The 14930-nt window shown below is 38.9% G+C and overlaps 1 protein-coding gene across 2 annotated transcripts in view; it reads left to right on the top strand.

The window, feature by feature from the left end:
• UNC13C (unc-13 homolog C) overlaps positions 1–14930 on the top strand; it is a 663443-nt gene that overhangs the window by 272659 nt on the left and 375854 nt on the right. For both annotated transcript variants that reach the window (XM_055279200.2, XM_055279199.2), the window contains one exon: positions 5034–5253. In XM_055279200.2, the coding sequence (XP_055135175.2) occupies positions 5034–5253 (220 nt within the window). The remainder of the gene's footprint in view (positions 1–5033; positions 5254–14930) is intronic.

The raw sequence follows: 14930 nt of genomic DNA, 5'->3' as shown, positions 1-14930 counted from the left end.
TATTTATCAAATTAATTATCTCATACCACCCACATCACTTGTATACATTTTTATTGAAAGTTTGAATTGGGAAAAAAGAACATTTATAGTTCATAAAATCTATCATATTTTGTTTTCAGATTATGTTCTGTGTCATAACAAAGGGCTTATGCTATATTGTGCTCTCCTTGAATTAAGGAATCATCCACGTTAGCGTTGTTCTGCCCTCTTTATTTGGACTCACCCCATAAGTTTCTCAGGACAATGCTAATTTATATCTGTTATAAAGCAATAGAAGTGAAAGAAAACTACTTACATTCTCACATAGATAGGATATAACTTTTAGTCTTTGTTTGTACTTTCTGCTACAAAAAAGCCACCTGAATAATTTTAGCTCCTACAGTCAATCAATTTTATAGGATGATTACTTAGATGAGCAAATCAGCACTGAAATTATGTCTGTTTTTATAGTCAGGATTTTATCCTAGCATTGCTCTGTCTTCGTGTTTATAACAAATTTCAAAAAGATCATATTGTACCTAATGTTTGGTCTGCAAAAAATTCTGATGTTTTTGTCCAGAAAAAATAACACTTACACTTCACCAAAGAGTAGATGTATTTTTTTTTCTGGAAAGTATACATCAAGTATATGGAAAATGCCTCAAAATAAGAAGCATTTTTTTTTCTTGAAAGTATCAAAATGTGATATTTGGGGGGTATAGGAAAGGTGTGGCTTACATAATCTCACAAGGAGGATTATTTCCTCCACGGGATGAGGAGGAAAATAGAACTTCATAGGTTAGTCACTGGTTAAAACAGAAAGGAAGAAGGAGAGAAACGACGTGGCCAATGGGGGCAGACAAGCTTTGTTCCTGTTATAATTATTAACAGTTGGCAGATTAGAATATTGATGGTCTGAAAACACTAGCCATTGCTCTTGGCAGGAAGCCTGATTCCTTTAAATCTCAGGCTCTTTTTAGTTTCTTCAGGTAGTGATGAATAGAAAAGGCAATTCATTTCCTTCCAGTGTCTTAATTGTTCCCAAAGTGATATATTAGTGCAACTTACTTTAAATTTATTTTATGGAGAAGAAAGTTCTAACAAAATATTTCTCTAGGGTGTGAGCAGCTTCCCCAGTGTAGTCTATATGTTGTACTTGCCTGCAAAGGCTTATCAGCATGTGAAAACGTTCCTTACTCATTTCTACAGGTTAATGAGATGTCTACACACAGCGAAAAAAAATGCCTTCTTTTTTGGAGTCACTTAAGCAATGTGAAAATAATGTTGTTTTTTTTTCTAATTGCAAGAGTATTGCATCCTGTCTATACATAAAAAAGAATACGGGAAGGATATGTATCAAATAATGCCTAACTTTAAAAAGCTACATCGAATATTTTTATTATTTATATTAGTGCCTTTCTGTTTTATAAATTATTTTTACAATGAACATGCACTTTATTATAATCTTAAGATACATATTTTTTAGGAAATACATTTTTGTTGTAGAAGATTTGAAAAGTTGTAGAAGATTTGTAAAGTTTAGAAACATTTAAAATAGATTAGCAGCTTATGAGAACACATGGACACCTAGAGGGGTACAACACACACTGTGGCCTGTCAGAAGGTGGGGGTGGGAGGAGGGAGAGCAGCAGGGAGAATAGCTAATGGATGCTGGGCTTAATACCTGGGTGGTGGGATGTTCTGTGCAACAAACCACCATGGCACATGTTTACTTACGTAACCTGCACATCCTGCACATGTAGCCCTGTACTTAAAATAAAATTTGGAAATTTGAAAAGTTAAATAGATTAGCAGCAAGTCACTCATTTTGCCAAATCCTGCTGTCCTCGGGTCCTAATTCTATTAATTAGGTTTTTGCTTGTTCTAGGGATCTCCATATGTCTAATTCCAAGTTGTTTACCTAGGCGAGAGACCCTCTCTTGATAACATACTCAGTTCCATCCTTCTCCTTCGGCTCTTATTTATAGCTGATTATTAATCTGTCTGCCCTTAGTGTTACTTTTCTTTTTAATGGCTTTTCATCCTTCAATCTGATTCCTAATGGTAAACTATAGACTTTCATTTGCTTCCATCAATGGCAAATTTTGGGGTTTCCCCTTGTTTTCCCCTGCCATGCTTTTATTTAGTGCTTCTTGCTCTTTTCACCTTATTCCACACAAAAACCCACACTTTTTCCTTCTTATAGTCTTATTTCATCTTGCCTGATTTTGCTGCTGAGAAAACATCTTTCTCCAAGATGCATTATCCCCCTGAAATACAAGAATTCTCTATTATGAGATTATTTTTATATGCTTTTCCTACCTAATAATTTCATGTTCCTAAACTATCAACTCAGCATATACTTTGCTGAAAAAAGAATGTTTTCGTATGGCATTTATTTCAGAGTAATTTTCAGCTTTGATAAATACAGGCCCATACCCCCGAAAGTCAAGAATGAAAAGGACTCATCATTTCCCTAAAATGATGAGCCCTTATTAAAGGGGATAGGTACCCTCTAGTAGGCTGTCTAATGTTTTAGTGTTTTTCTCTAACTTTAATAGCTTTTAAGTATTGGGATTTGTTTCAGTGCCCCATTCAATTGCTTTTCAACGGGCTGTCTAGTAAATGTTTCATGTTTCTTACTTTTGGAAATTAGCTTTACTCTCCCTGTACGTGAAATGAATCATGGCTCCTTAGCCACACCAAACAAAACATTTTAATGAAATCTGCTCAGCTGTTTATTCAGAGCTTTTACTTGTTTTCCTCCAGTATGTTTAATTTTTTAGCAGAGTTACTTGTTTTTATTACTCCTACTATAACCTACAGACTTAGAGTACTGACTATTTATCACTTGACTTCAGTAAAAGGAAAGTGGACATAGGGAATTAGATCATATATGTTAATCATTTACTTAATCTTGAAATATGTGAATAAGTTCATGTTCAAAAACAACCTTATTCCCAACTCTACTTTCTAAATTTATGTAAGGTATGTTACTTACTTTTCTTCCGTTCATTAGCAGATTCTGTTTTATTCCCACTCAGTATTCCACGTAATTAGAATATTTTATTATTCTATTTTTATTATTTTATTGCCATTAAAACAAACGAGTTGCCTGATGCAATTGCAAGTATATAAATTAGTTCCCTTCCTAATTTTTCTTCTAGACCACAAATGCTACATTACGCACACAAACACACACACACAGCCCCTCAGCCCAATTAGAACAGGAGACTCTGTCTGTGGGTAGCTAGTGAAAAATCTGTTAGGCCAAGGATTATTTCATTTATTTTAATGATAGTGAAGATACTCACTATGCTAGATATTAAAGAGGAGGCAAAGGTGAATAATACATGCTTCTAATTCTCAAAGAACTCTTAACAGTTCTTTATAAGACATCTTTATTATGAAATGAAGCCAGGAGATTTACTTGCTTCAGACGCTCTTTATTGAAAAGTGATGGATCCAGTTGTTCTATCTGAATAAACCCTAATATCAGGATCTTCTACTTGAGTGATGCCTGAATTTGACCATACTGCCACTCTGTAGACTCACTTGAAGTATAAAGAGCTCTGGATTGACCAGCCCCTTATCTAATAGCAAGGATGGATCTAGCCATTCAAAATTAGAAACATTTTTACTGAGGCTTCATTCCCTGGTAGGGGACCTCCTAGTACCATTACCAAACATATTCTGAGAAAACACAGAGTGAGAGGAATGTAGTAATAAAGGGAAATATGCTGTTACCATACTGTGGAATTGAAAGTTAGTCATTTCAACACTGTGGGAAAATATTCTGAAATGAGATTTAAGGATAATTAATGCAAAATATAAATGCTTCCCTTCTAGTATGACTTATCAGCTAGGCTCCTACGGGGTTTATGTAAATATCCATTCATTATGCATCAGGCAGTTGTGTGAAATTATCTGTAAATGTAACCTCTAAGAGTGCTGGTCTTTCTCTCAGGAAGTCACCTGCTTTGTGGGATATGAGAAGCATAGAAAAGGACTCATTTAACCAATTCTCTTTTCTATTGGCCTGTGTTTATTGTTGTTGGTGGTGTTTGTTTTTTGTTTTTTTTTTTAATCCAGCATCAATACTAATACTAAGGGCTTATTTGGTGTTTTGAAGCCTGTAGACTACTTCTGTTATCATTATATAATTTGATCTTCAAAGTAATACCATTTTAAGCAGAGCGGAGGAGAGAGTGAGTCTTAGAGCCCTTACATTTCTCCGTAGATTACAAGATTCATAAGTGGCAGAACGTTTATTCGTTAAAACAAATGTACCTCTACTATGTTCCAGGGACGGTGATAAGCTGTTCAGGCACGAAGAAGAAAAACACGGAAGACAGTTCTGCTTATAGAGGCCCCTTTTAAATATCATGTGGTTGGGCCTAGGAGAACTCAGATCTCCTACCTACTTGTTCAATAGATGTTTTTCACCTCACTAATGACTTATCATTAGAGAGTCTTTCCATGTGCTATTAGCAATTATTTCCTTTTAAAATATAAATCACCATGGGAGAGTGCTTCATTTGACCTTGTCTACTACTGATGCTTTCTCATGAATTAGGTGATAAGATCCTTCCTGGGTGATAGTACTGAAAGCAAATTTCCTGCAGATTGAATTACAGAAGTATTCCTTGGGGCTGAGGAGGGTGAAGTGTCAGGGAGGGCAAGGGAGTCAGGAAATAACGGCCTGGGTAGAAAGTAAGAGAGGCGTGGGGTTTACAGCATAGCAGGGACATAGATATTGTCAAGTCATTAGACCTGTGTCCTGCTGGGAAAGAAGCTGCAGACAGTGAAGCCCAGTCCAGTCTGGAAGATTAGGGAGTTCTTTGTGTACAGATAACTGAATTGGGCCCTAAAACATTGAGAGAAGAAGAGGTTAGCAGAGTTATTATGCTTACTGTCATGACTTGAATCAGTGATCCAGGGGCTCTCTCAAAATACCATTTTCAGAGAAAAGTGATAAAATGGTTTGTTTTATTTTGAAACAATTCAAATCCACTGACTTGGCAGCGCACTGGTAACTTCTCTCGTGTTCACAGAAAATGCACGTCTTCAAGAAGACCTTGCAAGCGCTGATCTACCCTATGTCTTCTACCACCCCACACAATTTTGAGGTCTGGACGGCTACCACACCCACCTACTGTTACGAGTGTGAAGGGCTCCTGTGGGGCATTGCAAGGCAAGGCATGAAGTGTCTGGAGTGTGGAGTGAAGTGCCACGAAAAGTGTCAGGACCTGCTAAACGCTGACTGCTTGCAGAGTGAGTACTTGGTTTGGCTGAAAAAGTGGTATGCAGAGCCTGCCTTATTCCATCTGTTTCATGTTAGATCGCTTCAACTCTTGCTGGTTGTCAAGAAATCCTACCCGCTGCCCTCCCACCACTTACACAAAGATACACATACTGTCCATCAAATCACAGCTGCTGATGCATTCTTACAGTGTGGAGCTAGGCGCTATTAGAATCCTCAGGGTGAGTACCTGGAGTGAAATTGCACTCTCATCCAGCATAAACCTTCAAAGTGACTTCCAATCTTTTTTTTTTTTTTTTTTTTTTTTATACGGAGTCTCGCTCTGTCACCCAGGCTGGAGTGCAGTGGCGCAATCTCGACTCACTGCAACCTCCGCCTCCCGGGTTCACGCCATTCTCCTGCCTCAGCCTCCCGAGTAGCTGGGACTACAGGCGCCCGCCACCACGCCCGGCTAATTTTTTGTATTTTTAGTAGAGATGGGGTTTCACCATGTAGGCCAGGATGGTCTCCATCTCCTGACCTCGTGATCCGCCCGCCTCGGCCTCCCAAAGTGTTGGGATTACAGGTGTGAGCCACCGCGCCCGGCCCCTATTTTCTTACTCATGCATCATAATAGCTCCATGAGGTAAGTGGGAATATGTAAAATCAGGTTCCCCAAACAGGGCTCAAGATATGCTTCTGCATTTGCAGCAACTGGAATTCTTTTTTCGAGCCTATCTGGTGCCTGTCTGGCAGGATCTATGTCCTTCTGCAGTTCCTGCACAGGCCTTGGAAATGGGATGTCTTGGGTTTGAATGTCAACAACAAATGTAACTTACCAGATATGTGACTTTGAGAAAATATTTTAACTTCTTGAGGCTTTATATTTCTCCACTCTATGGGCAGGAATAACAAAATTTACCTTAGAGGGTTATTGGAAAGGCTAAATGTAATAGTCTCTGCTAAGAGCCTGGCACATGGTAGATGCTTAATAAATATTAATGACCTTTCCATCCTTTCACACTCTTGAATGAGTACATGCCACTTTGGTTTTTATAACAAGTTACCTTAAATTTTTCATTTCCAAAAAAAATCCTTTATTTGCTACTTTAGGTCTAGAAATGCTAATGCATCACATTCTAAAATACACATAATTGACTTTTCACTACTATATTTATTGGGTAGTGTCACTTAAAAATTGCCAAAAAATTATATTTCAACACGATGTTCATTTGCAAATCATATTTTTTCACATCTAAATATTGTCCCCTCTATTGATTGTTTATATGGATGTAAGATATGTGGATTGCTTGACACTGAAGGGAGAAGAGGAAAATGTCAAAGATTAAATCAGAAATGCTGTCACAGCTGACTTGTTGTAGTTACGATCACATACATTCTTAGGTTTGCTTTATCTGATTAGTATTCTCCATATAAGATCAGATCAGACTGAGGCTGTGTTAATGGTAAGAAGTGCATTTTTTAAGCAAAAGAAGTGGTATTCTTTATTTGAAAAATAAAAAATATAGTTAAGAATAATTATTTTAAAGGAAGGGGGATTGACTTGATATTACTCATTTAATTTACATGCAAAAGCTCATAATCTGATGAAAATTCAGCCCAATTGTTTAAAAAGTGAATAGTGTAGAGGCATCTTAAGAAATAAGCATATTAGAGCAATGACATTTAAGAAAGTAGAAAACACACTGTCATCTAAAAACAAATGTCTTAAATTCCTTAGAGAAAAAAATGACGCTGCTCATACCTAAGAAATCAATTCATTCTTCTAGTCTTTCAGAAAGGACAGATGCTACCCATTCATGAAACTTTAGAAACATATTCAGAATCTATTTCCATTTCCTAAAACAACATTTATTATTTTATATTTGTTAAATAAATTATGCAATCCAAAATTTTCATTGACATTATTCATTAAAATGCACATGTAAATTGGAAGAATCAAAAATAGTGCAGAACAATGAAGGTAGGTATGCATGCCCCAGGGAGGGTTTTTATAAATCCATTTTTACTTTTTCCCTAAAATTGACACTCTCATATTGATCAGAAAGAGGTCCTACAAGTATGTGTACTTAACTTCATAACTTTCCATGATAACTATCAATAAAATTTGGAATTCTCCCTACAGAATCAGTGACATTACCTCAAGAAATTTCTCTTATTCATTGTTTTAAGCCAAAAAATGGCAATGGTAACAGTATATATGAGATAATTTCATGAATGCCAAAACTGAAGAAAAGGAAAGAATAAAAAGCTAAGAAAATCAGAGTTAGAAGGTATAGCTAATTCAGCCCCCTCTAAATGTAAGACAGTTCTATGATTTTCTTTATAAAATGGCCATTCAATCTTGTAACATTTCCAGGGAAACTTTAAACCCTTGGTAGGCAGTTTAACTCATGATTTTAAAATGCTAGTTCATAAATTAAAATTTAAGCCAAGGTGTCTTTCCTTGTAATTTCTACCCATTAAGCTATATCTTACTTCTGGCGAAAATATTTAATGAACTCTATTAAATATGACAGTTTTTCAAGTACTTAAAAGTAATTATCTAGTTTTCTATTGGTTTCTAGTACTCTTTTTATTTTGCTAATTCTTTTCTGAATAATTACAGTCTATCAACACACACATGCTAAAAGAAATTAATGTGGTCTGACCAATGACCCATGCAAAAGAGAGAGTGTGTAAAGTTACTTCAAACTGATTTAAGTTAGGTGTTTCCTTACCATGAAGTCTTGGGTTTGTGACTTGTGCACCTTCAGTCAAGTGGAATTAGACCAGGTGATGGTGAAATCCCACTCATTGCTCCAGTGCTTCCGTGTGGCTTCAGAGATGCATGGAAATGTCCAGTCAATTCCCCAAAGAGCTTCATCTAACACTCTCTCTAGCTAATTTTACTTGATGGTAGTTCCTAGATTTTACCACCTTCTTGGCCCAAAACGCATAGTCACAGGGTGGTAAGAAGGAGACCAAACGGAAACAGGGAGAACAATGAGAAAAGAGACCTGATTTATACTCCTTCAATAAAATCAGTGGCAGAAGCCAGAGTTCACCTGCTTTTTCTTTAATTAGTTCATTTGTGTCTCGTCACCTAAAAAGACATTTTATTCTTTTTTGGAAAAAGCATTTGGTGGTGAAATAATTTAATTATAATAAATGGAGGAGCAGGTTGTGACCCTGAATTATGTTAACATAACCTGTAAGGAACTTGCTGTAGCACCTCGGTGGTAGTTTTAAACTAGAAAAAGGCCGTGTTGGCCGGGATGAGGATTGTGTGCAGAGTGAGTCATATGTAAAAGAGACATCATATGTAAAATATTTTCCTTGGTTATCTTTTCAGTGTAGAAAAGAGACAGCTACAGAGATTGGAAAAAAATGCAAATAATCATGGCACTTTCCTTACACATCTCCAAAGAAGGAATCCCAGAGTCTTACTGAATAAGCATTCTGCCTACTTTTAATTCCTAACTAGAAATTTCAAGCACCTGCATGAAGCCAGAAAATATTTCACCAAACGCTCAGCAAAGAAGCATTTTGTGAGATGTGTTCTTTAGTTCTATGTGCTTCCTACTGACATTATGTTGAACTTATGTGTCCTAAGACGAGCAATTAATAAATTCGTAGCATTAATAAAATCTGGCTGACATACTCTTGTTTGCAAATTAGATATTGATTCTCCTTTCTTTGTTGCCCTGTTATCACATTTTGAAATCATATCTTAAGACAGTCAAATATCTGTATATATTGATCATCTATTGTGGGTAAGAGCTTTATTCTGGGCTCTCAGAGCTGCAAAGAAAGTAAGTGGTATTTTTCCTGGACTCAACCTTCTTTTCTTTTTTCTTTTTTTTTTTTTTTTTTTTTGAGACAGAGTCTTTCTCTGTCGCCCAGGCTGGAGTGCAGTGGCGCGATCTCGGCTCACTGCAAGCTCCGCCTCCGCGGTTCACGCCATTCTCCTGCCTCAGCCTCCCACGTAGCTGGGACTACAGGCGCCCGCCACCATGCCCGGCTAATTTTTTGTATTTTTAGTAGAGACAGGGTTTCACCGTGTTAGCCAGGATGGTCTTGATCTCCTGACCTCGTGATCCGCCCACCTCGGCCTCCCAAAGTGCAGGGATTACAGGCTTGAGCCACCGCGCCCGGCCCTTATTTTCTAATACATAACTTAGATGAACAGATGTGAACATGTATCTTGGAAACTTTTGACATTTTACTCTTTCAATAACAATTTTACAACATATGTTTAAGTAATGAGTACTCAGGAAACTTTGAAGTAGGATTCCTTTTATCCACTGCTACTTAACACACATTTAAGCAAAGGAGCTGCTTAACAAATGTGGTTAAACTAATGGAAGAAGGAACAAGAACTACAACTAGAAATAACCTGTTATGGTTTAAATATCATCTTTCCATATAAGCATACGCTATTAAAGGAGCTTCAAGATTAGTGAGTTAGGAAACTCAGTCTACTGCTTTGCCTGAGTTCAGAAGATTTAGTGTCTCATCAAAAAGAATCAAGTGAATAGCGTAAGCGGGATTAGAACTCAGGTCTCTGAATTCAGCCTGGTGTTCTTTCCTAACTTATAAATAAGTTTGCAAAGTCAGTCCTAGGGGGAAGAAAAGGAAAGTTACTGCATTTTATTTTCAGCACTGTCTCATTTTTTCATATGGGAGAAAGCACACAGGGTACCCCTGAATTGGAGACATTCTATGCTGCCTGCTGTAGCCTCCACGAGTTCCCCGCCATGATAACTCCTCAGGACCCGCCATCTACAGCCAACCGCCAATAAATCCTCAATGCTCCTGAAATAGGAAAAGTTCCCATGACCTCCTTGCAGGGCGTGTGATAGGGTGTAGCCCCGCTGCTCAGACCTCTAGGGGAGTATACAGATAGGTAGGGAGCCCCACGGCAGTGTCTAGGAGTGAATGTTTACAGCTGAAGCCCCAGTAGGCATATGTTGCAGGGTGCTCTTTAAGTTTAGCTTCCTGTAGGTGGCCTGTGTTAGTCAACTCAATTAGACCCCTCCCTTATCGCAAGGACAGAGGGCTTTCTGTATCCCAAGGTTCTTGCCTTGGTGTACTGGAAGAATTGGATCACACGTGGGCTTGGACAATGAATGCAAGGTTTTATTGAGTGGAAGTAGCTCTCAGCAGATGGGGGAGCCAGAAGGAAATGGTTTACCCCTGGAGTCAGGCCGCTTGGAGGCCTGCCTCTGACTGCCCTGGCCAAACCCCACCACATTCTGTTAGTTGATGGTCTGCTGGCGTGACGATGTCTGTTCTGTGCTCTTCCGCCCCGCGTGCTCCCATCGGTGTCCTCTCAACATCCAGCCACTTGTGTCTTTTTCTACCAATGTGTTCGTCTGGATGTCCAGCCGCCTGTGTGTTCCTCTGCTGATGTGCTCCTCTCCACATCCAGCTTGTGTTTGCTGGCTAGGGCCTTAGGGTTTTTATAGGCACAGGATGGGGCCATGGCAGGCCAGGGTTGTCTTGGGCAATGCAACATTTGGGCAGGAAAACAAAAATGCCTGTCCTCACTTAGGTCCCTGGGCAGAGGCCCAGGGGTGGAGCCCTAGCCAGAGACCACACCCTTCCCCTTCAGGCACTTCCCTGACCCCCTTGTGTGTCACTACCACCTCTATCCCAGCATGTTATTGCACTGACTTTTCAACAACACTAAAAGGGAAAGGAGTGCAACGGTCAGTTCCTTAACCCAAAGGAATAGACTAATAATGGAGCATTTTCAGGTGTTGGGGTTGGCTGCTGGAGAGGACTAAGAGGGTGAATATGCTTTGCATAATGCCATAGAGGTATTCTATGTAACATAGTCAATGGATATCAATGCATGTTTTTTCATAGTGTTGGGCTACTTAAAAATAATCTGACTTCCAGTCTTGTTGCAACCATAATGTTTTTAAAACTCCCCTGGGCGTCATTTTCCTCATCTGTGAAAACAGTTAATAATACTTGTCAATGACCTCCAGCTAGAGGCCACCAGGAACACACCCGTAGTTTTAAAAAGTATGTTTTATTATTGTGAGGGAGAACATGCACCAGGGTGACTGTAGGGCATCTCAGCAAGACGGTGCTAGAAAGCAGAGGTGTACTCTGGATGGGGTGTTATGTGGAAGTGAGGACAATTCTGTGATTTTGTGTCTGTAAACATCTAATCTAGAAGGAAGGCAGAGTAGACTGAAGCCACAGCTTTACAGTAGCCCCTCCTTATTCGTGGTTTCACTTTCCAGTTTCAGTCCTCTGCAGTATGGTCCAAAAATGTTAAACAGAAAGTTCTAGAAATAATGTATAAATTTTAAGTTGCACACCATTTTTAGTGGCATGATGAAATCTGCCATCCTTCTTGGAACGAAAGTCATCCCTTTGTCATTGTATCCATGCTATAGATGCTACTCACCCCACAGTCACTTAGTAGCTTTCTTGGTGATCAGATTAAAATAAAATAAAACAATGACAACAACAACAACAACGAAAACACTATGCAATAAAGATAGAGTTTGGTACTATCTGAGGTTTCAGGTATTCTTGAAGGCTTTGGAACGCATTCCCTGAGGATAAAAGACAACAATTATACTTTAAAGCAACAATAACCACTCATATTAGTTAGGAAAGCGAATATTCGATATTTTGTGGTTTACACAGTGCTATGTTTTTGTCTATGCTTAGGAAAAATAAGGAAGCGGCCTTGTTTGTCTTACTTTAACACTGTTGCAGGGTGACCACGTCTAAGGTTGGCGCTCTTTGAAATTGTTTAGGTCCAAGAAAAGAACAATGTAGCCTAGCTATGAGTACCAGGCCAGATCTGAACAACACTGTGAACTAGTTGTGTTAGCAAAGTTCCTAGAAGTCAGAGTCTAGTTATGAAGAAATAGAAATAAATCTTGTTTTGAAAATTTTGGTGTTTACTTTTCTTTTGCTTTGTATTTTTTTGAAAAGTATATGAAGAAATCTATGTAACTAAATGTGATACAAAGAAAAATTTCTTCCTCCTACCATCACTCTCTTGGTTTCTTCTCTTTCCTTGCTTAGTAAAAATATTTTGAAAATTGAGCACATTTTAAATTACAATTAATTTGTTCCCCTAAAAATGTAGATAGCTTTTGACTCTGATGACTGGGAAACCTCTAGAAGATGCTGATGAGATGTAGTAGCTTTAACGTACTGTTATGCAAGCACATTCCTGATTTTGTATTTTTAAAACATGCTTGTTTTCAAACTTGTTCTAAAAGTTTGCATATACCAATAATGAGATGATTGAATATGGTGGGGACGGTACAGGCAGAAGAGAAAAAACAGTTTGGCAGTTTTTGTGTGCTCTTGCTGCCACGCTCCCTGACACTGGTCATTTCAGAGAAGGTGGTAGTTCCTTGGGAAGCGGACTACCTTCCTGTATTTTCCCACTGTCAGTGACAGAGTTACCTACAGGCTCTCACCTACACGAATGGGAGATGACACTATGTAAGATTTGTGCTCCTCCAATTACCTTCTGTTAAATGTCAGTCCTTTGTTGTTTGCAAAAAATGAGGAGTGCGTGGCTTTGATTTTACAAGAAAAAGGAGGCCGCTAACTTGAAGCCTGGGGGAGTTGCAGGTCTGTTCCTTGAAAAGACTGAAGGCACGTTAAAAGAGGAGGGTTCGTATTATCTTGGATATAAAACATCTAAAGGAAATGGGTAGAGAATGGAAACTTAGAGAATGGCAACTGAATGTCCACCCACATGATTTCACGGGGGCAAAAAGCAGAGAGACAATGAAAGCAGGCCCACCCACAGGTTTTTACTGGGAAATAAAAGAAAAGCAGTAAAGACCCATTTCCCGTGTCAGAGAGGCTCCTAGAGAAAGAAAGGAATACACAAATGCCTCAATATCAGACCCTCTGAATGCTTTCAATGGATGTTAACCACCCACTTTCTCTGGGTCCATCAGTCTCAAATGCAGGAAAGGCTTTATGGATGTCAAAAAAATAAATAAGTTCTTTTCTCTATTTTTTTTTAACTCAAATTTCTTTTATCTTTAAGCCCTTCCTTGGCCCTCATCTAGCAAATAGATATAGAGCATCCAGCATACTGCAGACACCGTCCGTGTGAGAGTTTTCCAGTTGTTTCAGAGGTCAAGTGATTATGAAGCTCAAACCCCTAACATTTCTTACTAATGTGAAATTATTATTATTTTTTTAGACAAAGTCCCACTCTGTCTCCCAGGTTGGAGTACAGTGGCACAATCTCGGCTCACTGCAACCTTCGCCTGCTGGGTTCAAGCCATTCTCCTGCCTCAGCTTCCCAAGTAGCTGGGACTACAGATGTGTACCACCACACCGGGCTAATTTTTTTGTTTTGTTTTTTTTTTAGTAGAGATGGAGTTCCACCATGTTGGCCAGGCTGGTTATGAACTCATGACCTCAAGTGATCCACTTACCTCGGCCTCCAAAAGTGCTGGGATTACAGATGTGAGCCACCACTCCTGGCCTGAAGTTCTTTAATAAATACCTATACCTTCACCTTTTTGACATGCTGAAATCACTATACTTATTCCATTACTATTATTAAAGCTAGATGTGTTATCTCATTGAATCCTCATCCTGTTAAGGGAGACACTACTACTATTCCTACCTGTTTTTCAGATGAAGAAGCTAAAGTTGAGAGAGATAAACTAACTAGCTCAAGACTAAAAGGTTAGGATCTTAGTCTGTTTCAGCTGCATAAGAAAGTACCATAAATTGGGGGGCTTATAAACAACATAAATTTATTACCCACAGTTCTGAAGGTAGAAAGCCCAAGATGAGGGTTTCAGCACAGTCAGGGCCCATCGAGGGCGATCTTCCAGGTTGCAGACTGCTGACTTCCCGCTGCATCTTCACATAGTAGAAGGGGCAAGTGAGCTCCCTTGAGCCTGTAAGGCCATTAATCCCATTCTTGAGGGCTCTGCTTTCATGATCTAGCTACCTCCCAAAGGCCTCATCTTTTAACATTATCACATCGGGGATTAGGTTTCAATATATGACTTTCAATGGGATGCAAACATTCAGACCATGCCAGTTAGTAAGTGGCAGATCAGGATTCACACTCAAGATTGTCTCCTCTACCCAAGTGTATTAGCACGTTTTCAGGCTGCTGATAAAGACATACCCAAGACTGGGTAATTTATAAAGAAGAGAGGTTTAATGGACTCACAATTCCACATGGCTGGTGAGGCCTAACAATCATGGCGGAAGGCGAAAGGCAGGTCTTACATGGCATCAGGCTAAGAGAAAGAATGAGAAACAAATGAAAGGGGTTTCCCCTTATAAAACCATCCGATCTCGTGAGACTTATTCACTACCATGAGAACAGTACAGGGCAACTGCTGCCATGATTCAATTATCTCCCACCAGGTCCCTCCCACAACACGTGGGAATTATGGGAGCTAAAATTCAAGATGAGATTTGGGTGGGGACACAGCCAAACCATATCACTGAAGCATCATTAGCTACTGTGCACTTTTACCTTATTTTTATATATTTCTTCCATTTATAGTTGGCATTCATGTTCTTGCTGTATGGTGACTATGTAAGTGCTTGTGGCATGTAGGTTAACCAAATTCTGTTATCTAATGATGGGAATACAGCCATTGTTTTCTAAGAATTCCAAATCCAAACCCAAGGGCCAGGTGTATTTTGTCTTTTCATAAGGCTTATTCGACAG

This window comes from Symphalangus syndactylus, chromosome 5, assembly GCF_028878055.3.
Source record: "Symphalangus syndactylus isolate Jambi chromosome 5, NHGRI_mSymSyn1-v2.1_pri, whole genome shotgun sequence".
Classification (NCBI taxonomy): Eukaryota; Metazoa; Chordata; class Mammalia; order Primates; family Hylobatidae; genus Symphalangus; species Symphalangus syndactylus.
Note: the sequence above shows the minus strand (reverse complement) of the source record. Positions and strands in the feature narration are given on the sequence as shown.